The following is a 24,693-nucleotide window of genomic DNA, read 5'->3' as shown; positions in this document are numbered from 1 at the left end:
TTCAGTTACCCATGGTCAACTGTGGTCTGAAAATAGGTGAGTATAGTATAATAGATATTTTGAGAGAGATCACATTCACATAACTTTTATTACAGTATATTGTTATAATTGTTTTATTTTATTATTGTATTTAATCTTTGTGTCTGATTTATAATTAAACTTCATCATAGGTATGTTTATATAGGAAGAAACTTATAGTCATAAGGTTTGGCACTATCCTCAGTTTCAGGCATCCACTGGGGGTCTTGGAACGTACCCCCAGGTTACCCAGGTGGGACTACTGTCCCTTCACAGTGTGATGAGTTTCAACTTTTTAAGGCAAAGTGTAATAAACTTGAATTAAGAAAAAATCCAGTTTCAGACAAAGAGCTCAATTATGGGGCTAGAAAAATAATGCATTTTATTTGTCAGGGTCTCTTCACAACCAGCACAATCATTGTTGTGCTGCTTCAGGCTAAGTTTTGCTCATATCTCTTTACTAGTTAAATATTTTACACACACCCCTTAGAAAGGACTATAAGAATTTATGTCGGAGCTAGACTAAAAGCACTTCAACAGATTTCAATACCAAACGTGAACTCCAAAGTCAGCCTGGCTGGGTCCAAATCCCTGCCATGCCAGCGTGACCAGTGACAAATCACTGAACATCCCTGTTTTCTTATGTACAAAATGCAGTTGTGTGAGGACGGAATCAGTTCACACGCATGAGCATACTAACTTAGAGCAGTGCTTGGAACATTGTGAACCTGCCAGCTATCATGAGACACGATCACTGTTGCCAGCAGAAACCTCACCTGATTAAAACAAGTGACAGCAAGCTGAAGTGACATCTCTTTTGAACCACTGGGACAATACCTCAGGGTAGGGGTGCATTTTCATTGTTTTTCAAACAAAATAAATAACAAGTCCATGGACAAAAGGGTGGTTTTCCTTAAAACAGAGAATCGAGAGAACTTCCAGGCCTTACCATCCATGCTGTCAGGAGGACACTCATGACAGGAAACTTCGAAGGAGGCTCTGGAGCCCAGGAGATAAGTAATGTCGAAAATCTTGGCTGTGTGAAATCCACATTAGAACAGCCACTCTTCCATTCTTCTCTTTCTCTCGCAATACATAACCAACAAACCCAGAGTCCCAGCAGTCCTACGGGCTCTAACCTTAGAATTCATCTAGAATGTGACCATTTCTGTGTAGGGAGAGAGTGAAACACTGCCCGGCCGCCGAGCAATCTGATTGGTCCACGTCATCGAGCGCCATATTTGTTAAGGGCAAGGGAACTTCCGGTCGGTGCCGCTTTAGGCGCCCTGAGGTAAAACAGGGTGTTTGGCGCCTCCCAGCGCGCGCGCGAAGTTCAAATCTTCCCGTGCGGTATTTTTCCCTGAGGTCCGAACTGAATTCCTGACACTTTCCGGGCTGTCTGAGCCCCATTTTCTGCCTCTGTGAGGTGAAGGGGACGGCGAATGCAGAGAAGCCGGGACATTTACCGTCACCCGCCGCGCACGCCCCACACGCCCCACACGCCGCTGCTGCCCTCACACCTTCCCTGAGGATCTTACGTCGGACGCTGTGGTCTCAAAAGACTGACCCAGGCATCCTATCCGTTTCCTCAGTAAATCTGAGATATGTGAAAAGGAGCATTTTTTTCCCAACTAAGGAGTCTTTAGCGAGTTATAGACGTAATCAGAGGCGCCACCGAACCGTAGGAAGTGGTCGTGTAGACGCCTGAACAAGCTGGCTGATTATTCCGCTCGGCTTTGCCCGCCGTGCGTGCAGTTGAGACGTCTGGACTCGAACACGGACAGATCCGGTACAATCTCACTCCGTCTGACCTCGGGGGTGTCACTTGTCTCTCTGGCTTTGCCCGTCACCGTCTGTGCAAGGAGGGAAGGGCTGGATGACACCCTCTGACACAGGAACCACCGTTTTCAGTCACTGGTGGTCCCTAGATTTCGAGAATCGTAACTGGTGTCAGCGCTGAGGAGACCACATCATTCACGGAATATTTTTTCCAGTAAAATTCAGACCTCCTGAGCTATTGACGTTCTAAAAATAGTGTTTGTATATAACACTAAGAACACGGTTCTTAAATGCAGAATGATATTTAGCTTCTACGTAATTTCAATGAATTCGAAGCAGACTTTTTTTTTTTTAATGACCAGCCACAGTTTCTAATATTTCAGGCGAAAGTCCCGCTAAGTGAAACACCTTTTGTGACTAGCAGGTGTTTCTCCTCACTTCTAGAGTGGAACCTTGGAATTTTTATTCGTTCAGCAGTTTAGTGGAAGGGACAGTCCGTGGGATACAAGCATGGAACTATGAAGTAGAGTGTGGGTCAGGTCCCCTGACCTTGGCCAGTTACTGAGCAATCCAAACCTCGATTACCCACTCTGCCCAGCAAGGGTGATAAGAAAGCTCTGGATCTTTTGGCCACCTACTCAGGTCATCAGGAAAAGGAAATGAAGGGTTAGAAAAGGGCTGTAGCAGCCTTTAGTTAGTAACTGTTAGTGGTTGTCAAACTGAATTGTCTCGTGTCTATTTAGGAAAACTCCCTAGAAGAACCCATCCAGGCAGGCTGTTGTTTCTAGAAAAGGTTGGCTCCTACATTTTACTTTATTTGCCTTAATTCACATCTAGGTATCTTACCCCACTTCAGGATCTAGTTCCTCTGCCAATTTCCATCCTCAGCAATTCCAGTAAGTGGCTCCAATTTTCACTTTGAACTATACTATTGTGTATGTAAAAAGTTTTTCGAGTGGTAACTACAGTAGAATAGACAATACAATATGTTGCCTGATTAGAATTTATTATACAAATCCTGTGTTTCCAGGATTTATCCTAATTAGTACAATTGTGGAAATTTTAAAGACCCTGTTTCATTTTGGTTTCCTTTAAAACAGTTGTAGCAAAGGGCTATTTCAAAGGTTGGTTCTTTCTCCTTTCACCAGTCGAGCCCGAAACATCCAAAAATCCTGGAAATAAAGCCAAACAGAATGAGTTTATGGAATGCTTCAATTTCACCAGGAGACAAAGTAGATTTCTAGACTCTAGGTTATATAGGAAAAGCAAATGTATATAACAGTTATATATTGATTATTAAATAAAACATATCCTGAGACTCCAATTAATCTACTTACCGACATGTAATACAGTGTTAACTAAACAAAGTCACTGAGTCCCCAAGCTGTCAGCCCCATTTCATTGCATGCACTTGTTGATCACATATGGTGTAACTGGGTCTGTGTTACGTCTGGTCACCTACAAACAGCTCATTACCATTTTCTTCCTTGCCTTTATGCTACTTGACTGAACCATTTTGAGTGGTCTACCTCTGATTAGAGCATAATTGTGAAAATGGTGTCATGGGTTACTGGGTTATTTGGGTTTTGTTTCCCCTTTGCTTTTAATAAAACAATTTATTTATTTTATTTTATTTTATTTTATTTTTTTAATTGAGACAGAGTCTCACTTTGTTGCCCAGGCTAGAGTGAGTGCTGTGGTGTCAGCCTAGCTCACAGCAACCTCAAACTCCTGGGCTCAAGCAATCCTGCTGCCTCAGCTTCCCAAGTAGCTGGGACTACAGGCATGCGCCACCATGCCCGGCTAATTTTTTCTATATATATTAGTTGGCCAATTAATTTGTTTCTATTTCTAGTAGAGACGGGGTCTCGCTCTTGCTCAGGCTGGTTTCGAACTCCTGATCTCGAGCAATCCGCCCACCTTGGCCTCCCAGAGTACTAGGATTACAGGCGCTCACCGCGCCCAGCCTTTAATAAAACATGTTTAATAAAAGTTTAATAAAAAATGTTTAATAAAACATTTAAATGTTCTTATATCCTAATTTTTGTTTATTTTTGAGCAAACGTCAAGGTATGGTGGAAAGGATGATGTTTGAATTAAACCTGACTCTGAAATCTATAGCTCTGTCTCTTACATAACTTAGGCCAATTTCTGGGATTCATTACCCTCTCATTAACAGCACAGAGATCTACTGACTACTCCATTGGGTTTTGGGGAAGAAAATAAGAAAAGGGACATGAAAGTGCTTTTGTATCTTACAAAGAATTACATAGCAGAAGTTAACATTGTTATTCTAAATAAAACTGATAAACCTTAACTTATACAATAACTAAAATAAATAAATACAGGAGGTATTCATTTAGCACAACCTTGACAAACCTCCAACACAATGTACACATTTTATTTTTCTGCCTTAAAATTCAGGGTGTTAGGCTGGGTGCAGGGGCATGCCTATAATCCCAGCACTTTAGGAGGCTGAGGCGAGAGGATTGCTTGAGGCCAGGAGTTTGAGGGTGCTGTGAGCTAGGCTGATGCCACAGCACTCTAGCCCAGGCAACAGAGTGAGACTCTGTCTCAAAAAAGAATTATGAAGCATCTGCAGAAAAAAGATTAGACTTTTACCACATTGTTTTATACAAACATACCTTCAAGTTGGTGTTATCAACCCCATAGAGTCGACTTGCTATCCCCTGAACTTCCTTCTCAATGTTTTCTTGTGTAGTGCCCTTCACGTCGATGTAGTAGCCATCCGCAGTGGAAAAATGGCAAGAAATTGCCTGTGAAAGGGAACAAATTGATATTGGAGAAAAACATCCCATTAATACCAGCAACCAAGAAAAGAGTCCTTTTCTCCCTTGCTGCTTGATTTCTAAATTCAAAGTCCCATATGAGTTTCTTTGTAGTTCAGCCTCTTTTTTATTTATTTATTTATTTATTTTTATTTTAGTGTATTATGGGGATACAAGTGTTAATGTTACTTATATTGCCCATGCCCCCCTCCCCCCTCGAGTAAGAGCTTCAAGCATGTCTATCCCCCAAACGTTGCACATTTTACTCGTGGTTGTAATACACCCATCCCCTCCTCCCCCCTCCTACCCTCCCAATACCCGATAAATGTTACTCCTATATGTCCACTTAGGTGTTGATCCACTAATACCAATTTGCTGGTGAGTACATGTGGTGCTTGTTTTTCCATTCTTGAGATACTTCACTTCGTAGAATGGGTTCCAGCTCTATCCAGGAATATACAAGAGGTGCTATATCACCGTTGTTTCTTAAAGCTGAGTAGTACTCCATGGTATACATATACTACATTTTATTAATCCACTCATGAATTGATGGGCACTTGGGTTGTTTCCATAGCTTTGCAATTGTGAATTGTGCTGCTATAAACATTCGAGTGCAGGTGTCTTTTTCATAAAGTTACTTTTGATCTTTTGGGTAGATGCCCAGTAGTGGAATTGCTGGATCAAATGGTAGATCTACTCGTATCGCTTTGAGGTATCTCCATATTACTTTCCACAGAGGCTGAACTAGTTTGCAGTCCCACCAGCAGTGTAGGAGTGTTACTCTCTCTCCGCATCCACGCCAGCATTTGTTGTTGGGGACTTTTTGATAAAGGCCATTCTCACTGGAGTTAAGTGATATCTCATTGTGGTTTTGATTTGCATTTCCCTGATGATTAGAGATGTTGAACATTTTTTCATATGCTTGTTGGCCATTATTCTGTCTTCTTTTGAGAAGTTTCTGTTCATGTCCTTTGCCCATTTTTTGATAGGGTTTGATTTTTTCTTGCTGATTTTCCTGAGTTCTAAATAGATTCTAGTTATCAGCCCTTTATCAGATGTGTAGCTTGCAAAAATTTTCTCCCACTCTGTTGGTTGTCTGTTTGCTCTCTTGACGGTTTCTTTCAGCCTCCTTTTTTGTTTGTTTGTTCCCAGCTAAAGACTAATTGAGAAGTTACAAAAGATATTTAACTACCTGTGATATTTATTTTCAAAAGGTATGGATGTAACAGGGAGTGTAATCATGTTAAGTAAAGGTCTTTAATGTTTTGAGCATTTGATTTTCCTAATGAGTGGACATCCACATTCTTAAAAGGGAACATATTTCACTGTAGTTTATCCTCTCCCTAGTCACAAAAGTTAGTTACCCAGGTGAACTTGGGATGAGTTGTTATTTTACGTAATGGCAATAGATTGGGAAAATAATATACACACCTCTCAAATCAAAAGGACAGTTCAAGGCAAATACTACGGACATGTATTACCCATCTTGGTTCTTGCTTGGGAGGTAAAGATGAAGCTACTTGGTTCTTCCCAATGTAGAAAATGTTATAAACAGGCCGGGCGCGGTGGCTCACGCCTGTAATCCTAGCTCTCTGGGAGGCCGAGGCGGGCGGATTGCTCGAGGTCAGGAGTTGGAAACCAGCCCGAGCAAGAGCGAGACCCTGTCTCTACTATAAATAGAAACAAATTAATTGGCCAACTAATATATATAGAAAAAAATTAGCTGGGCATGGTGGCGCATGCCTGTAGTCCCAGCTACTTGGGAGGCTGAGGCAGAAGGATTGCTTGAGCCCAGGAGATTGAGGTTGCTGTGAGCTAGGCTGACACCACGGCACTCACTCTAGCCCGGGCAACAAAGCGAGACTCTGTCTCAAAAAAAATAAAAAAATAAAATGTTATATACAGATCTAAGCTGCAAGGCAATAGTTAAAACACATCTTCCTCATCACAAGTTAATTATCTTAAGGTGATTATACCCATCAGAAGGGCTTCCCACTTTGCCCAAACATCAAATTTCTGGGGAGTGGAGTCACAAGTTTCCTTGCCTATGGGAGCTCCAGCAGCCACGCAGAGCAGTAGCAGAGCCTGTGGCAAAAGGAAAAATGTGCCCTTCTATATCCATATCTTTATGTAATAACAGTTAATATTTTTCCAGACCATTACAGTTATTGAAAAAAATATTGAAAAACTACAAAGCCAATATATTAAAACTCACAACATTATTAGCATCATTGTGCCTGCACTTCCCTACTTGCATGGCTTTGGGGGTTCTCTGCGAGTGCAGGATATGATCCTGTCTTTTATTGAAAATTTCAGTATTGTGTGCAGTGTGTATTTTTTTCTGCATAATTTTTGATTTTTTAAAATATTATGTAACTTGATTGCTGAAGGCTTTGTTTTGTTTGGTTTGATATCCCCTGAAATTTTGCCTCCAGAGGAGAGTGCCTAAATGAATGAATGGAAGATGAAATTTGGCACCTAACCCTTGAGCCACTGGTAGGAACTGTGCAATCAACTGTAAAGACCCTCGAAGCCCCCCAAAGAGCCCCAATATTTAGTATGGACAACCACATTACCATCAGGGAGTGTAAGCCCACAGTTCTGTCAGATCTGCTGAATTTAAGAGAAGTGAGGAATGGGGATTGGAGAACTTACATGGAATTTTGTCAATTTTTAAATGTAAGCAATGACACTATTTTTTTTTTTTTTTGAGACGGGGTCTCGCTATGTTGCCCAGGTTGGAGTGCAGTGGCTATTCACAGGCGCGATCCCACTACTGATCAGCACGGGAGTTTTGACCTGCTCCGTTTCCGACCTGGGCCGGTTCACCCCTCCTTAGGCAACCTGGTGGTCCCCCGCTCCCGGGAGGTCACCATATTGATGCCGAACTTAGTGCGGACACCCGATCGGCATAGCGCACTACAGCCCAGAACTCCTGGGCTCAAGCGATCCTCCCATCTCAGCCTCCCGAGTAGCTGGGACTACAGGCGCGCGCCACCGCGTCCGGCAGCAATGACACTATTAAGTTTAAAACACTGTGAGGCTGAGTGGTGGGAAGAAACCATGGCTGTCTGCTAAATCAGATTTCTGGGCAGCCAATTCAGAATGTTTGTTTTGGATCAATTATTATTTTTCCGAATAATAAAGATAATCACAAACTCTCCTCTTGTCATGATTACCATGAGCAATGTAAATTCCACATTTTAGTATTTCAGCCATTGTTTTTGCCTCAGAAAGCACGGGCAGTGTGCTGGCAAGTGAGCTGTTGTTTGGAAGCAAGTCCATGAATGTTCATCATTCACTGTTGACAAAGTCAAAATCCAGTGGTCACCTGGCTTCTTGCCATAAGAGCAAAACAAGCAGAAGGTAGGCAAATATATTACTATTTCCTGGTGAAATCACAAGTCTTTTACATTTTAATGTATCTTACAATGTTTCTTTCTCACCCAGAGAGCGCAGCAATGTGAATACATACCTTCCGGAATCTTTGAGTTGTGTTCCGACCAGACCCATGGATCAGCAAAGGATGAAAGAAAAGGGTGTCCCCCTTCTCCATCTGGATGTGCACGCGGGCATCATAGTCCTTGAAGTTCTGGATCCCGTGGAACATTATGTTAACTCCCCCCTAGAAGCAGCAAAACTGAGTCTATATTTGAGGAAGCACCACAGTTAAAAACATTGTCAAGGACTCACCAGGAAAGTAGGAACTCGCTAAATTCTCCCAAGAGAAAGAGATACCTAAACTAGATTTCTTAAAAATGTCTTTATTATATAAATCAAAAGGCCTCTCAGATGTCTGGTTTTAAAAAGTCACATGTGGATATTAAAATCGCTGATACATATATTTTTCGGACCAAATGAAAAATGTAGACTTTCCACCTACTCTTCATGACTTAATTATACATGAAGATCTAGCTCAGCTTCGCCTTTTGTGGTTCATGCAGGCAACCACCTTTCTCCCAGGTGCTTCCAGTCTGAATCTGTAAACATTCCTCCCCGGCATGATGTCTCCTCACCCAGAATACTGTACAAATTCTTCTTCTGTTACCCAGGAGTATCTCTGAGAAGCTATTCTCCCAAAACAGGGGGAGAGAAAAAGCTCAATTTTTCTGAGTTCAAAAGCACTCATGTGACATCAGAATAATGAAATAATAATAAATTAAAACATTGTGTTTGTTTATAGCTATTTCCCAAGCTAATTACTGCTTTAGGCAATGGGTTATATCTTTATTAAGGAAACGGAAGGGAGAAGCAATTGAAGTTTTTAAGCTTTTATGAGTCAGGGTTGGGGGAGCCTCCCATTCCTCCTCCTCCATTCCTTTTTGGAGAATGACCACTTCCTTCATGGGGAGAGTTCACACTCTGACCTTCTGCCTGGCCAAGGTGGATGTGTGACCTAAGCTAACCTAATCAGATGACACACTGCCCCTACTTTGAGCAGAGATTCAGATACTCCATATGCTCCCAAAGCCCCCAAACTATTCCTTTTGCCTCCAGTCAGCCAGAGCCCAATGCTGCCCCTTGCACTAAACCTTAATTGCATTTTACAATTTCAGGGTTTTTTGTTTGTTTGTTTTGAGACAGGATCTGGGTCTCTTGCTTGGGCTAAAGTGCAGTGGTGTCATCATAGCTCACTGCAACCTCAAACTCCTGTGCTCGAGTGATCCTCTTCCCTCAGGCTCCCCAGTAGCTGGGACTACAGACATATGCCACCACACCCAGCTAATTTTTCTCATTTTTTATAGAGACAGGGTCTCGCTATATTGCCCAAGCTGGTCTCAAACTCCTGGCCTCAAGTGATTCTCTCGCCTCAGCCTCCCAAAGTGCTAGGATCTCATCACTCAAGGGCTCAAATGCATTGAATAGTTCCAACATCAGCAGCTGAACAGATAAACAAACCATGGTACAGCCACGCAACAGAACACCACTCAGCAATGGAAGGGAAAGAACAGTTGGTCCATGCAACAGCATCAATGAATCTCAAAATTACTGTGAGTGAAAGAAGTCACAAAAAAGAAAAAAGTATATGCTATAGGATCATATGTATATAACATTTTAGAAAATGCAAACTCATCTACAGTAACAGAAAGCAACTCAGTTGTTACCTGGGGTGGGTATGGGGAGGACGAAGTGATTATCATGATTGTGGTGATGATTTCCCAGGGAGTGGGAGTATGTGTGTCAAAAATGATCAAACTATACACCCAAAATATGTACAGTTTATTACATAACAATTACACCTCAATAGAAGTGTTTTTTCAAAAATTTTTTTTTTGTTGTTTTGTTTTTTTAAAAAATTAAAAGCTCTTCTAGCATCCTAAAGAAAAGGCCCGGTTCTCCTCCCCAAATAAATTGTAGACTCATTAGTATAACAAACAACATCCTTCCTTCCTAATCTGGTCCTATTACACCTTTCCTGGCTCACCTCTGCTCTCTCCAAAATGCTCCCCCAGCTAGCCTGTGAGCTCCCTAGGTTCCTCCCACTCTCCGGCCACTTCCTTACTCTGAGAGTGCCCATCAGTGAGCAAGGCTTACTTTGCACATAGCACACATGTGTGGGGTTGAAGTGCTTATGTCTTACCTCTGTAATTAGGCTTTACAATCTCAGATCCCATAAGCGGCACCTGCCCAAGTTCCCCACCTTGGTGCCACTTCTATACTACTGCAAGTATACAAGGATTTCTCAGTGTAGTCCGAGCCACCTGCACTAGATTCTTCAGGCGTGTTCTTAAAATGCAGAGACATGGGCTCTATTTGTGAATCACTTTCTCTAAGAGTGAGGTCTTACATTCTACATTTTAATCAGCACAAGACATTTTAAGAACAATCATAGCATGTGATTCACAAAAATAATTTTAATTTTGTTAGTAATAATAATGCCTTCGACCAGGAACACAAAATCTACACAGTCACAGCTACGATAGTAAATAGCAGAAGCCTATGACATAGGAACAGGTATGTTTGTTAAACTGCATTTTGGGGAGAGCCAGTCATCTGAAAATTCAGTAATAACAGCTAAAAACGCATGTTGGAAAGACAACCGTGATGAATGTTTTACCTGCCATCCTTGAACTTTCCCTGATCCTAAATGCAAATCTTGGGACAATGTTTTGCTAAGAAAGGAAATGCCACCTCCTTGGTAAACTGTTGCTGTATACTGATGTGACATAACAACAGAGAAAGAGACTCTGACTAACACGCAGCTGCTAGGCACACCTACCTCCCACTGCGGATAATCGTGGGGCTGCAGGTGGCCTTTGTGGCTGCCCGGGATCACGCACAGACAACCATTGTTGCGGTCAATGTGCTCCATCGCTGTCCAGGCGCAAACGATGCGATCGGTGGGCCTGAAGGGGAAATAGTGCAGGTCCTGGTGCAGGGGATGACGGGATGTCTTCTTGCCTGAAACAGAACCTGCTCTTAGAAGATGCTGCGGTCTCAGAATTCTTACCCTTTGCCTGAAACACCAGAACAATGGCCTAGCCCTGCAGAAACCCAACATATGAAGCCACAGCCCCAAGAGACAAGCACCAAATTGCAGCCTCAAATCAACATGGTGGCTCCAAATCCTATAGTGCTGGGTTGCTGGTAACTGAGTGTTTACACTATTTTCGCACATATGCCAATCATCTCTATTGTGCTTCATTTCTTTGTAGCTCTGGATTTGGCCAAGAGCTTAGCATGAAATAAGTATTCTAAAAATAGCTGGATTAATTAAATTGAAAAGAGTCGTATAGAGTCAAATTTGAGTTCCCCTTCCAAGTGGTTGATGTCAAAATAAAAAGTGCTCTAAGAGGTTTTCCTCCACACAACTGTAGGCATTCTGAGCACAGTGTCTGGTCAAAGTCTCCATGACCGCATTGACATCTGGCCCTGGTTGTGTTCTCTGAGCTTGGTTCCACCCCCCCCCCACCTGATCTCTCCAGGCAAGATATCAGGGAGGAAGAGGCGTGGTGCTGAGCTCAGTCCTATGCCATAAACTCCTCCCACCATCAACAGGAAGAAAAAGCGAAAAAGGATAAAGGACTCTCTCATGGCTGGTGTCTACTGCAGGTGTAGCAGGATTTCTCAGTGCAGTCTGAGCCACCTGCACTAGACTTTTTCAGGGTGGTTTTTTTTTTTTTTTTTGAGACAGAGTCTCGCTTTGTTGTCCAGGCTAGAGTGAGTGCCGTGGCGTCAGCCTAGCTCACAGCAACCTCAAACTCCTGGGCTCGAGCGATCCTTCTGCCTCAGCCTCCTGAGTAGCTGGGACTACAGGCATGCGCCACCATGCCCGGCTAATTTTTATATATATATATATCAGTTGGCCAATTAATTTCTTTCTATTTATAGTAGAGACGGGGTCTCGCTCTTGCTCAGGCTGGTTTTGAACTCCTGACCTTGAGCAATCCGCCCGTCTCCGCCTCCCAAGAGCTAGGATTACAGGCGTGAGCCACCGCGCCCGGCCTCAGGGTGTTTTTAAAATGCAAAGACCTGGGTTCTATATCTCAATCAGTTTCTCTAAGAGTGAGGTCTTATATTCTACATTTTAGGCAGCACAAGACATTTAAAGAACAACCATAGTGTGTGATTCACAATAATAATTTTAATTTTGTTAGTATTCATAATAATAACAATGCCTTCAGACCAGGAATGCAAAATCCACACTATCACAGCTAAGAATTGTCAATCAAATTTAGAGATAGTAAATAGCAGAAGCCTATGATATAGGAACAGTCATGTTTGTTAAACTCAATTTGGTGGTGGGAGCCAGTCATCTGAAAATTCAGCAATAACATCTGAAATCACCATTGCACTTCTATGTTGTTGTAACGTGAGCTATTTCAAGACTTAAATAAAAGTACATAGACTCACTTATCCAAAGTTTGGCAGTTATACACACAACTATCATAAGAACATCGACCTTACTTATTTTAATGAAACAATTTTTTCCTTTACCAGAATCGGGAGGTTTGTTTATCATCATTGTATGCATGGCCATAATATTGGGTCCAGTGAAGCACTCCACATATTTCAGAATCTAAGAAAAAGAAAAGTAAAAGCAAAACAAACTTCAAGGGAAATTAGAAGTATCAAGCAAGTGGCACACAGTTCAACTCATACAAGAACCAAGATGGCAGTGGTTTAAAAAACCAATTGGTATTTCACAACACTGTAAACAAAGCATTTGGAAATCATTCTAAATCTACAACCCTCTGAATGAATTTTTTTTTTCTGCCAACTGAAAATGAAACATTTTTTATCTGCAAGAAAGACAGGAGTTTTGGCTGGACACGGTAGCTCACACCTGTAATCCTACCACTCTGGAAGGAGGAGGCGAGAAGATTGCTTGATATCAGGAGTTCAGGACCAGCCTGAGCAAGAATGAGACCCCATTCTTGCTAAAAGTAGAAAAAGAAAATTAGCCAGGTATGGTCGTGCACACCTGTAGTTCCAGCTACTCAGGAGCCTGAGGCAGGAGGATCCCTTGAGCCGAGGAGTTGGAGGTTGCAGTGAGCTATGACAACACCACTGCACTCCAGCCTGGGTGACACAGCAAGACTCTGTCTCCACCGGAAAAAAAAAAAAAAAAAAAAGAAAGAAAAAAAAAAAAGAAAGATAGGAGTTTCTACGAGATATCAACAAGGAAGGACAAGAACGGCTCTTCTGCCAGCCAAAGCCACAGAGGGTGCCCAGGCAGTTTCCTCTTCCTTTTTGGAGACTCCATGTGACTGGCAGCTGCCAGATGAAAGCAGAATAGTGTGTTGGGGACACTTGACTATGGGTACAGCCATTCATTCAATGACTCATTCCTGAGATCTATGAACCAGGCAGAGGGATGGGAAACAGGCACAAGAGCAAACAAGAAAAGCAGGTCACTGTCTCCGTGGAGTTTCATCTTGCGGGAAGAAAGATGTTAAACCACTCGTGACATGGGTCATAGTGGATGAGAGACGTAACATTATGAAGAAGGTGACAGGGAGTGCTAACTAGTCACCGGGCCTGGGAGCCAGGCTGCTGCCTTGCACATGGGAAGCAGAAAGGATTCCTTGCTGAGGACCTACTATGCACCTCCTGCTGAGGCCCAAATGGGCTCTAGACATCAGCCCATGTGAGCCACATAACAATGCCTGAAATTCAAGCCCCCATTAATTAATAAACCTTTCACATTCATGTCCCACACAAACAAACCTGAGAGTAATAAATTGCCCACGTTGGCAAAGTCACTTAAATGAAAAACATGACATTCACACCCTGATTCTATCTGACTCCAAAAATTGAGTCTGGGGGGCAGAGGAAGACTTCACTTTTCACTTTATGGGCTACTGCTTGGATTTTTTTCATAAACATGAGATACTCAAAGAATGCTAAATTTTTAAAAACCTAATTTAAATCTAAAAACAAACTCACACTTCTATTGACCAGATTCATAAAACAAAAAGAAAAAAATAAATGGATTTACAAGTAACACCCTCAGCAATTTCATCGCTGTGCATGCGCCACTGTTGAGTGTTAGAAGAGATCTTTCTCTTTAACACAGAATCCTCAACTCTCTCAACAAGAGAATTGGCAAACTCTACAACGGGGTTTCTCAATCTTGGCACTACTGACATTTGGGGTAGGATCATGTTTTGTTTGGGGGAGGGGGCTGTTTTGTGCATTACAGGACCTCTGGGTCCCCTGGCAGCAATCCTCCCTGGCCTCTACTCATTAGGAACCAGTAGCACACCCTGTCCCCTGCTGTGACAACCAGAAAAATGTCCCCTGGGAAGCAAAATCCCCTCCAGTTGAAAACCACTGCTCTTAGAGCCTTCCATGGAACAGGGTCAGACCAAACCAAAAGAGCAGACTTTAGAGGCAGGCGTGCACCTGGGCTATGACACAAACAAAGCACAGGATGGTCTCTAACCTCGGGGAGAGTGCAGTATCTGAAGAGCTCCTCATCTTCTTGGAAATCCTGGATCTTGCAAACCATTTGTTCATTTTTTGGATCGTATTCTGATTTCGAAATGGTCACATCTCTCATTATATGTAACCCTAGTGGTTTTACCTCCTGTCTGCAGATTTTTTCAAACTCGTTCCTAGAAAATGAAACGTGCAGGTGGGATGCAACTGAAGGCCCTGACTTCACCATGATGCAATATATCAGTGTAGCAAATTTGCACTTGCACCCCATGAATATCTACAAATGGAAAATAAATGGTCCGGGCGCAGTGGCTCATTCCTGTGATCCCAGCACTTTGGGAGGCCAAGGCAGGAGGATGGCTTGAGGCCAAGAATCCAACATGAGCCTAAGCAACATAGCAAGACCCTGTCTTTACCAAAAAAAACCCTTTTTAAAAAAAATTTACCCAGGTGTGGTGGTGCACACCTATAGTCCCAGCTACTCGAAAGACAAGAGGATCCCTTGAACCCAGGAGGTCAAGGTTGCAGTGAGCTATGATAGTGCCTTGGCGCTCCAGCCTGGGGAACAGAGGGAGACTTTGTCTCAAAAATAAATAAATAAATAAATGAATAGAAAGAAAATGCCAACTCAGAAGTCCTGGCTCCTAACTGTCAGGCTGGAATCCTCCACTGGATTTAAAACATTCCTCAGTTTAGCATACTGAGGTTAGGAAATCTTTTTATGATTGGATTACATGATGATGCTAATAGCAAACTGCACTTACCATGTGACAGACTGTTCAAAATAGTCTCCTTGTATTTCACCTCATTTAGTCCTAACAACAACTCTAGGACACAAGTGCCATTATAATGTTATCCCCATTTTACAGATGAGGAAACAGGTATGAAAGTTAGATAAATTGGCCCAGGACACTGATTGTTGAGTGCTAGAGCTGAGATTAAAGCCAGACCAATCTGGCTCCAGAGCCTGGGCTCCTAAATACTTCCCAACAAACCAAATAACAAAAATTATCTGAATATGCAAGAGCTAATCTAACTTGGATTTCCATGACATGCATATAATATGTAGTTTTGGAAAATAAAAAAGGGTTACTGTACTGAAAGCGTTGAATGTCCTCATCGGATACCAGATTTTTAATGAGAAGAAACCCATTTTCTTCATAAAATTTTCTCTGTTCCAGGCTTAGAACATTATTATCCAAAGTATACCTAAAGGAGAAGAAAAGAAATCCCCAAATAAGTTAAGTTTTTAAATCACATCCTAACAGTATGTATCAAGAACCTGAGAAATGTTCACACTCAGCATTTCCATTTCTAAGACTTTAAGGAAATAATCTGAAAAAGTAAAAAAAGCTTGAAGTTGGCCGGGCGCAGTGGCTCACGCCTGTAATCCTAGCACTCTGGGAGGCTGAGGCGGGCGGATTGCTCAAGGTCAGGAGTTCGAAACCAGCCTGAGCGAGACCCCGTCTCTACTATAAAAATAGAAAGAAATTAATTGGCCAATTAATACATATATTAAAAAAAATTAGCTGAGCATAGTGGCGCATGCCTGTAGTTCCAGCTACTCGGGAGGCTGAGGCAGGAGGATTGCTTGAGCCCAGGAGTCTGAGGTTGCTGTGAGCTAGGCTGACGCCACGGCACTCACTCTAGCCTGGGCAACAAAGGGAGACTCTGTCTCAATAAAAAAAAAAAAAAAAAAAGCTTGAAGTTCAAAATATTATCTATGGTACCACAATAATGTGCATTAATGGAGGAAAAGTAATGATGTTCTAGCCACTCAGTGGAATATGACTCGGGGATTAAAAAAGAAGGGCAAATAATAGTATGGCCAATGCTTATTATAATAAAATATGATTACAATGATGTGAAACACAACACTGTTTGGAAAATAAAAGCATGAAAAGAAATACACCAAAAAAATATATATATATATACTTTTATATATATATTTTTTTAACAGTGATTGCCTTTGAGTAATGAAATTACTTTTTTTTTTTTTTTTTTTTGAGACAGAGTCTCGCTTTGTTGCCCAGGCTAGAGTGAGTGCCGTGGCGTCAGCCTAGCTCACAGCAACCTCAAACTCCTGGGCTCGAGTGATCCTTCTGCCTCAGCCTCCCGGGTAGCTGGGACTACAGGCATGCGCCACCATGCCCGGCTAATTTTTATATATATATATATGTTAGTTGGCCAATTAATTTCTTTCTATTTATAGTAGAGACGGGGTCTCGCTCTTGCTCAGGCTGGTTTTGAACTCCTGACCTTGAGCAATCCGCCCGCCTCGGCCTCCCAAGAGCTAGGATTACAGGCGTGAGCCACAGCGCCCGGCCAAAATTACTTTTTTTTTTGAGACAAAGTCTCACTCTGTTGCCAGGGCTAGAGTGCCATGGTATCAGCCTAGCTCACAGCAACCTCCAACTCCTGGGATCAAGCAATCCTTCTGCCTCAGCCTCCTGAGTAGCTGGGACTATAGGCATGTGCCACCATGCCGAGCTAATTTTTTCTATATATATTTTTAGCTGGCCAATTAATTTCTATTTTTAGTAGAGATGGGGTCTTGACCTTGAGTAATCCACCTGCCTGGGCCTCCCAGAGTGCTAGGATTACAGGCGTGAGCCACTACGCCCTGCCCAGTAATGGAATTATGGATAATTTTTTTTTTTTTGAGACAGAGTCTCACTTTGTTGCCCAGGCTAGAGTGAGTGCCGTGGCATCAGCCTGGCTCACAGCAACCTCAATCTCCGGGGCTCAGCGATCCTTCTGCCTCAGCCTCCCGAGTAGCTGGGACTACAGGCATGCGCCACCATGCCCGGCTAATTTTTTTTTTTGTATATATATTTTTAGTTGGTCAATTAATTTCTTTCTATTTTTGGTAGAGACGGGGTCTTGCTCAGGCTGGTTTCGAACTCCTGACCTTGAGCAATCCACCCGCCTCGGCCTCCCAAAGTGCTAGGATTACAGGCGTGAGCCACAGCGCCCGGCCCGGATAATTTTTTAAATTCTTTCTATTTCTCTGATTAAAATTTTTCTGTAATGAATATATATAGTTTTTTGCATGCAAAAAAATTCAATAAATTTTTTATTTTTAATTGTCTCATTGATGCATTCTCAGAAGTAATCAAAATAACAAAATCTAAATAAATATATAGCATAGCCACAAATCCAAATCACCCAATCCATTCCTTAAGACTGGAATGGTGGCTGTGTGAGAAAATTTATGAAAATCAAGGTCTTCCCCCTAAAAGGTGAATTAAGGTAAGCCAAAGATGCTAGCTAGCTAGCTACTGTGGCAACATAAACAAACTACAAGCTAATTTAAATGGGATCTACCATGCCTGGATTTTTAAAAGTCAGATTATATATTTTCTGGTATTTTTCCTTCCTGCTGAATTTTAAAACACATATAAAATTAAAGTCAAGGTATTCGAAATTTTCCACAATTGTACTAATTAGGAAAAATCCTGGACACACAGGATTTGTGTAATAAATTCTAATCAGGCAACATATTGTACATTCTATTGTAGTTACCACTCGAAAACTTTTCACATACACAACAGTATAGTTCAAAGCAAAAATTCGAGCTACTTACTGGAATTGCTGAGGATGGAAATTGGCAAAGGAACTAGATCCTAAAGTGGGATGAGCTACCTAGGATGCGAATTAAGGCAAATAAAGTAAAATGTAGGAGCCGACCTTTTCTAGAAACAACAGCCTGCCTGGATGGGTTCTTCGAGGGAGTTTTCCTAAATAGACACGAGACAATTCAGTTTGACAACCACTAACAGTTACTAACTAAAGGCTGCTACAGCCCTTTTCTAACCCTTCATTTCCTTTTCCTGATGACCTGAGTAGGTGGCCAAAAGATCCAGAGCTTTCTTATCACCCTTGCTGGGCAGAGTGGGTAATCGAGGTTTGGATTGCTCAGTAACTGGCCAAGGTCAGGGGACCTGACCCACACTCTACTTCATAGTTCCATGCTTGTATCCCACGGACTGTCCCTTCCACTCAACTGCTGAAGGAATAAAAATTCCAAGGTTCAACTCTAGAAGTAAGGAGAAACACCTGCTAGTCACAAAAGGTGTTTCACTTAGCAGGACTTTCGCCTGAAATATGAGAAACTGTTTCTGGTCATTAAAAAAAAGTCTATAAAATCAAGAATGGCTGCAAGAACAGCAGGATCCACACAGTCGAGAAAAACTGTAAATATCTGAAAGAACAAGAAATTCTTTTGGTAAGATAGATCTCTTTTCCATCCAGCCACCGCAGATGGCTGACATAGCCCCTCATGGTTTCTTTTGTTGTGGTTGCTCTTATTATTTCTTTAGCTTAAATTGTTACTCTCGGAAATTCAATTCTCGTAAGCGCGCTATCAGTCCTTAACTGACGTCTTTAGATGATTTGGTGAGGACACGGCAGTCCAGGAGGAGGGCAAGGGGACTCCGCCTGGGAGGCCTGTGTGCCCGTGAGTCCAGCGCTGTCCCGAAGGGCTGGCGTCCTTGTCCCCTCCCCGGAAGGCCCCTGTCACCTGCCCCTGACTTGGTCCCTTTCAGCCAGCTCTGCGCCCCTGTTTACAGAGCGACTGTGCCTGGACGTTCGTTTCCAGGTCTCCGGGTCCCTGCGGAGGTCACCACGCGCGGCCAAGGGGAGAAACGACAAGGCCCTTCGTGACGGCCTGCCACCCTCACAGTCCACAAATCCAGCTACAGAGGCTCTAAGAGAGCCCAGAACGGTGGAGAGGCGCCCAACCGGCCTTCGAGGCCAGGACGGCCCGCAGCACCCTCTGGCCGGGCAGGTGCCCTCTGGGGACGTGGGAGCCACCGGCGCCTGGGGATGCAGCCTCCTCCCCGCGCCCCTCCCCGGGCTCCGGCAAGCGCTGTGACGGCCGCGCGGAGGAAGGCGCAGAGCGGGCGCCCGCAGGCCGCCCCTCCGCCAGGCCCGGCCGCCTCCAGCGCCGCGGCGGAGGCGGTGGCGGCGGCGCGTCCAGCCCGAGACCCGCACAGCCCAAAGGATACTGCGGCCTCGGCCGGGGGGCCCCCGAGGTGTCCCAGCAGGGTCCGCAGGCGCGTGGCAGCGCGGGACTGGTTCATGGCGGTGGCGGTGGCGAGGAGACCGGCGGGCCTGGCCTGGGTTCCGATTTAACTGTGCGGGCGGCCCCGCCTCCGGCCCCGGAGGGCCACGGGGCCAAGGCCGGGACGCGGGCGGGAGGGACCGGGCAGAGCCGCCCCGAGCCGGGCCTGCGGGGGAGTGCGCGGAGACGCCCTCGGCCGCCCGCGGTCGGCCGCCGTCCCCTCCCTCAGCCTGTTTCTCGCGGTCGCCAGGACCCTGCCCGCCCGCGGTCGGCCGCCGTCCCCTCCCTCAGCCTGTTTCTCGCGGTCGCCAGGACCCTGCCCGCCCGCGGCTCCTGGGCCCGGCGGCCCCGAGTTCTGGCCGGGCTCGGACGGTGGCGGGCGGCTGAGCGGAGACCCGACCACCCGCACCCCCAGCTCCACAGCTTCTGTCTGTCCGTCTCCTCCCGGGCCTGTGCCTTCCTCGGACCCCAGTGAAAACCAAAACCAAAACCAAAACACAAAGATCGATCCCCAAAAGTCAGCTATACTGTTCAAAAGAAACGTTCCATTTAGTGGGAATCTAGCCCAAAATGTTAGAAACAGTCTGGCTGGTCATAAAAAAAAAAAAAGTTAATGAAATTAATGACTCCCCAAAACGTCTGATTCACACAGACTAATATATAGTTTTACATTCCTTACAGAACTGGAAATTGATCTTTTCTAAGCTCTCTTTCCCATTCCATAGCTACGATGCTTTTTTTTTTTTTTTTTTTTTTTTGCATAGCATCTCATTTTTTCCCTCATTTTCTCAATGTGCTTTTAGCTTAAAGAGTTACTCTGAGGATGTCCGCCTCGCGTCGCCGTTGCTTTTTAAATGATGTCGCTAGAGGACCTGGTGACAGTGGTAGCGCTCCAGGAGAGACCCAGGCCAGCACTCGGCATTACCAGCTGCTTGCTGGGCTCCACCCTCGGCCCCCACTTTGGGTCCTTCGCCCCTCTCTCCATGATTCCTTCTCTCTCAGGGGGACTCGCTTGTGTTTATTTACTTTTGCTTTTTCTGAGACAGGGTGTCGCTCCGTCGCCCAGGCTGCAGTGCAGTGGCGTCATCGTAGCTCACTGCAGCCTCGAACCCCGGGACTCCGGCGGCGCCACCGCCTCGGCCTCCCACAGCCGGGATTCCGGGCGCGCCCCCGCGCCGGCCTTTATTTGTTTACCGCTCTCTGAACCGCGGCCCGGGGTTGGGCAGCAGGAGAAAGTCCGCCTCTTCCTGCCCGCGAGAACGGTGCCCCGGGCGGGGCCCTGCGCGACGCGCGTCCCCTTACTGCCCTCGCGTGGTGGAAAGCGGGCATTGCTGAGAGCGGCTAAACCGAAGGACGTGAATTCAGCTCGCCCTTCTCCAACAGACTAGGAAGTCAGTAGCTCCAAAGGACGCATGGACGTTATGATGGTTACTGAGACGTGAAGGAAACCCTCGAATGCTGTCAGTTAGCTGCCTTTTTAAAATCAGAGGGATGCAGGGTTTAACATTTTTCACTTAAGATCCCAACACTTGTTATCTTGAACAGAAATCCATTCTGTCGTGCCGCCATGGAGGGCTAGGTAAATAGCTACTTTTGAAAAATCCTCAAACTTACTACCTAGGGTAGGGAAGTACAAGCTTTCTTTCTTTTTTCTTTCTTTTTTTTTTTTTCTTTTTTTTTTGAGACAGAGTCTCACAGTGTTGCCCAGGCTAGAGTGCCGTGGCGTCAGCCTAGCTCACAGCAACCTCAAACTCTTGTACTCAAGTGATCCTCCTGCCTCAGCCTCCTGAGTAGCTGGGACTACAGGCATGCGCCACCATGCTCAGATAATATTTTTCTAGTTTTAGTTGTTTGGCTAATTTCTTTCTATTTATAGTAGAGACAGGGTCTCGTTCTTGCTCAGGCTGGTCTCGAACTCCTGAGCTCAAGCAATCCTCCTGCCTTGGCCTCCCAGAGTGCTAGGATTACAGGTGTGAGCCATAGTGCCCGGCTGGGAAGTACAACCTCTAAATGAGTCAACAAAATTTAAGGTGAGAGAACCGGGGCACAGAGACATCTTCCATACCTATATCTCAGTGACTGGGTATCCTACAGCCGCACACTGGACTAAAATATCATGTTAGGGTGTAAATGAATGAGAACCTTTCCATCCTTAAACGTGATAGGGAATTACGTCTAGAATATATTAAGCGAAAAGAAGCGAGTTGCACAACAATATACAGTAGATACCCATTTTTACAAAGCCCTAGCCTCCATTGGGTACTTCTCTTAGTTTTGCTCACCTCGGTTATTTTATACTCTGAAAATTCTTTTTTTTTTAAATTTCTTTTTTTTCTTTTTCGCTCTAATTTAGAACTGGAAAGAAAGATGAAAATTCTTTTATTCTTCCCTTATAACTATAATAACTGCCATGAAAACAGTATGGCTAGGTGCAGGGCAAGCATTACCCGAGGAGAGTTCATGTCAGTACAGAGTGGATGTTTCCCACCCTGACTTGACAGTGTGTACTTAGACGCAGTAGTTCCACCCAAAGGATGTGTGTATGTATGTACAAGCATGCGTGCATACATGTTACATATGGAGAAAGCAAATGTAGTCAAATACCAAGAAATCAACATTCCTAGGAGAATACATTCAGGTATATTTTGGGTTTCTCTGTATGTTTAAAATTTTTCAAAATGTTAATAAAAAGATGGAGGAATATTGTGTCACCTGGACTTTAAACCAATGCAAAACTTAATGCAAGCAGGTTTACTAGACTGATTCGTCTGGCACAAGATGGGCCATGGCTGTTTAATTTTATAACTTTTAAGACTGTCTAAGTGAACTATATTATTCTAATACTTGAGAAATTATTTATAAGTATGGCTTTCAGATTTCTTTTATTAGTTCCTAATGTGCTAGAGATGAAATCTAGCTTTTTATTTAAAAAATAATAACAGGAAAATTCAACTACTGCAATCTTCTTAGTTTTTCAAAATGGACCAAAATAGGGCTATGTTCTTTCTAGAGAGAAATTTTATACAACTCTGCTTAAGAACTAGGCAAAATATAGGAGTAGAGAATGGATACAGATCAACATTTTATAGGTCCCCATAAATTATTATTTTTTTTTTTTTTGAGACAGAGTCTCACTCTGTTGCCCAGGCTAGAGTGCCGTGGCGTCAGTCTAGCTCACAGCAACCTCAAACTCCTGGGCTCAAGCAATCCTCCTGCCTCAGCCTCCCGAGTAGCTGGGACTACAGGCATGCGCCACCATGCTCGGCTAATTTTTTGTATATATATATTAGTTGGCCAATTAATTTCTATTTATAGTAGAGACGGGGTCTCACTCAGGCTGGTTTTGAACTCCTGACCTCGAGCAATCCACCCACCTCGGCCTCCCAGAGTGCTAGGATTACAGGCGTGAGCCACCGCACCCAGCCGGTCCCCATAAATTTCTATGAACATATGCTTGTCATAGAAATACAACAAAAAATAATTGAATTTTCTGCAATCAGATCACTGATATAGTTAATTTTCTATTTGTTCAATGAAGGTTTGATAGGTTTTATTACATGCAGTTCTCCTAAGCCTAAAACTCTCTCTAAAGGCAACAGGACCTAGGACAATTAAAAACTACTGAAAAGCCAGGTGTGGTGGCATGTACCTGTAATTCCAGCTACTAGGGAGGCTGAGGCAGAAGGGTCCCTTGGGCCTAGGAGTTCTGAGTCCAGGCTGGGCAAATTTGGAAGGAGAAATTTTTTTAATTAAAAAAAGAGAAAAACCACTGAAAACATCAGTTGTGTTCACAGAGTTGTAAATCATATTTAAGAACTGTGAAATATGAGAAACCCTACAAAGAACAGCTTCAACACCTATTTACCCTGCATTCACAGACTAAACCGAAGCATTGGGCACGGACAGCCAACTTGGACTCTAGCAATCCTCAAACATGTCTAGACGCCTTGGAGCACCCTTATTACCATTTTACTTAATGAAGGCTTTATGCAATCCTTCACTCCCCCATCCTCATTCAAGATACAGAGATTTAAGCACAGGCAAAATGATATTCCCAGGCTCTTTTAAAAGGACTTTGTTTTGTGAACCCTGGCATGTTTCATGATTCATATGTGCATCCATGTCGATCTTGCTCTAGTACTTCTAAAAATACAGGATAGTATAGCTATAGTATAGTGCAGCTATTTGGGTTTCTACTGAATAAAACCAAGATTTAGAACTCAGATATAACTCTTTTAAAGGGAATATAAAATTCAGACTGAAAATGGCTGGCTCATACATCTATAAACAGAACTTAAATCATTCACATTTATTCATTAAGGCATGCAGAACTTGGAAGACTATAATATACTTATTTTTAAAAACTGAGCCAAAAAGTACATACTGCTTACACAATATTTCTATTTTTCTTGGACTGAGACACAATCAATGCTTCAACACAGCCTGTGCAAGTAATCAGCTAAGCTTTGATATTCCTTTGCAAGTAATTCCTGATGCCTAAAAGGGATAAGGCTGTATTCACTAATTCTATGAATTCTAACAGACTGTACTTTTGGATGCAACTGTATCATAGGACTTACAGAAAATAAATTCAGTACATCAAGATAAATATACTGCAATGTGAGGTTTGAACGTGCTACCAGGAAGTCAAATAGTTGTCTACTTATTGTTCACTGAAATTTAAAATGCCCTACACCAATTTTGCCAAGAACTCAAGATACTATACTCAGTGACAATTACTTCATTCTTCAAGGAACTTTCAAGAGACAGGTCTTTTTTCCCCCTTGCTGGGCCATAGCTCAGACATGGGAAATAAACAGAATGGTCAAGATTCTGAGGAAAATTACTGCAAAATATATATACTGCAAAAGTAACTCCACTTTCTTTCCTCCCTTTCCTCTGCAATATTCCTTTTGAGCTGAGGTTTTCTAATTTTAGGGGGCGTAGCCCATAGTGTCCTCATTTAAAAGATATTTCCTAGTCCCACAGCCCTGAAACCCTAAGTCAGGAGGTCTGGGGAACCAGGCAGAGGAGTGTGCTTTTGACAAAGACCCCGAGGTGATTCTAATGCGGATGGGTCTGCCCCACTCTCTAAAACACACTTTAAAGACAGTTCTTCCTCCAGAGACCACAGGGACTTCTAAGTACCCAACACTG

General features: G+C 43.5%; 1 protein-coding gene across 1 annotated transcript; it reads right to left on the bottom strand.

Moving 5' to 3' along the window:
- Positions 1-2,786: 2,786 nt before the first annotated feature.
- On the bottom strand, positions 2,787-19,659 carry PHYH (phytanoyl-CoA 2-hydroxylase). The gene is made up of 9 exons (XM_012765706.3): positions 19,481-19,659; positions 18,058-18,116; positions 15,570-15,680; positions 14,476-14,647; positions 12,525-12,606; positions 10,807-10,988; positions 8,062-8,211; positions 4,443-4,574; positions 2,787-2,969 (listed from the first exon to the last, which is right to left on the bottom strand). Exons 1-9 carry the CDS (start codon positions 19,553-19,555, stop codon positions 2,916-2,918), a joined length of 1,017 nt encoding a protein of 338 aa, XP_012621160.1. The 5' UTR covers positions 19,556-19,659; the 3' UTR covers positions 2,787-2,915.
- Positions 19,660-24,693: the final 5,034 nt, after the last annotated feature.

Source organism: Microcebus murinus, chromosome 25 (assembly GCF_040939455.1).
Source record: "Microcebus murinus isolate Inina chromosome 25, M.murinus_Inina_mat1.0, whole genome shotgun sequence".
Lineage (NCBI taxonomy): Eukaryota > Metazoa > Chordata > Mammalia > Primates > Cheirogaleidae > Microcebus > Microcebus murinus.
Note: the sequence above shows the minus strand (reverse complement) of the source record. Positions and strands in the feature narration are given on the sequence as shown.

Coding starts and splice junctions, on each gene's coding strand:
- PHYH (XM_012765706.3), bottom strand. CDS start 19,555: ATGAACCAGTCCCGCGCTGCCACGCGCCTGCGGACCCTGCTGGGACAC. Junction 14,648..15,569: donor GAGGACATTCAACGCTTTCA/GTACAGTAACCC, acceptor TTCATTTTCTAG/GAACGAGTTTGAAAAAATCT. Junction 12,607..14,475: donor GATACTGCACTCTCCCCGAG/GTTAGAGACCAT, acceptor TCTTTTTCTTAG/ATTCTGAAATATGTGGAGTG.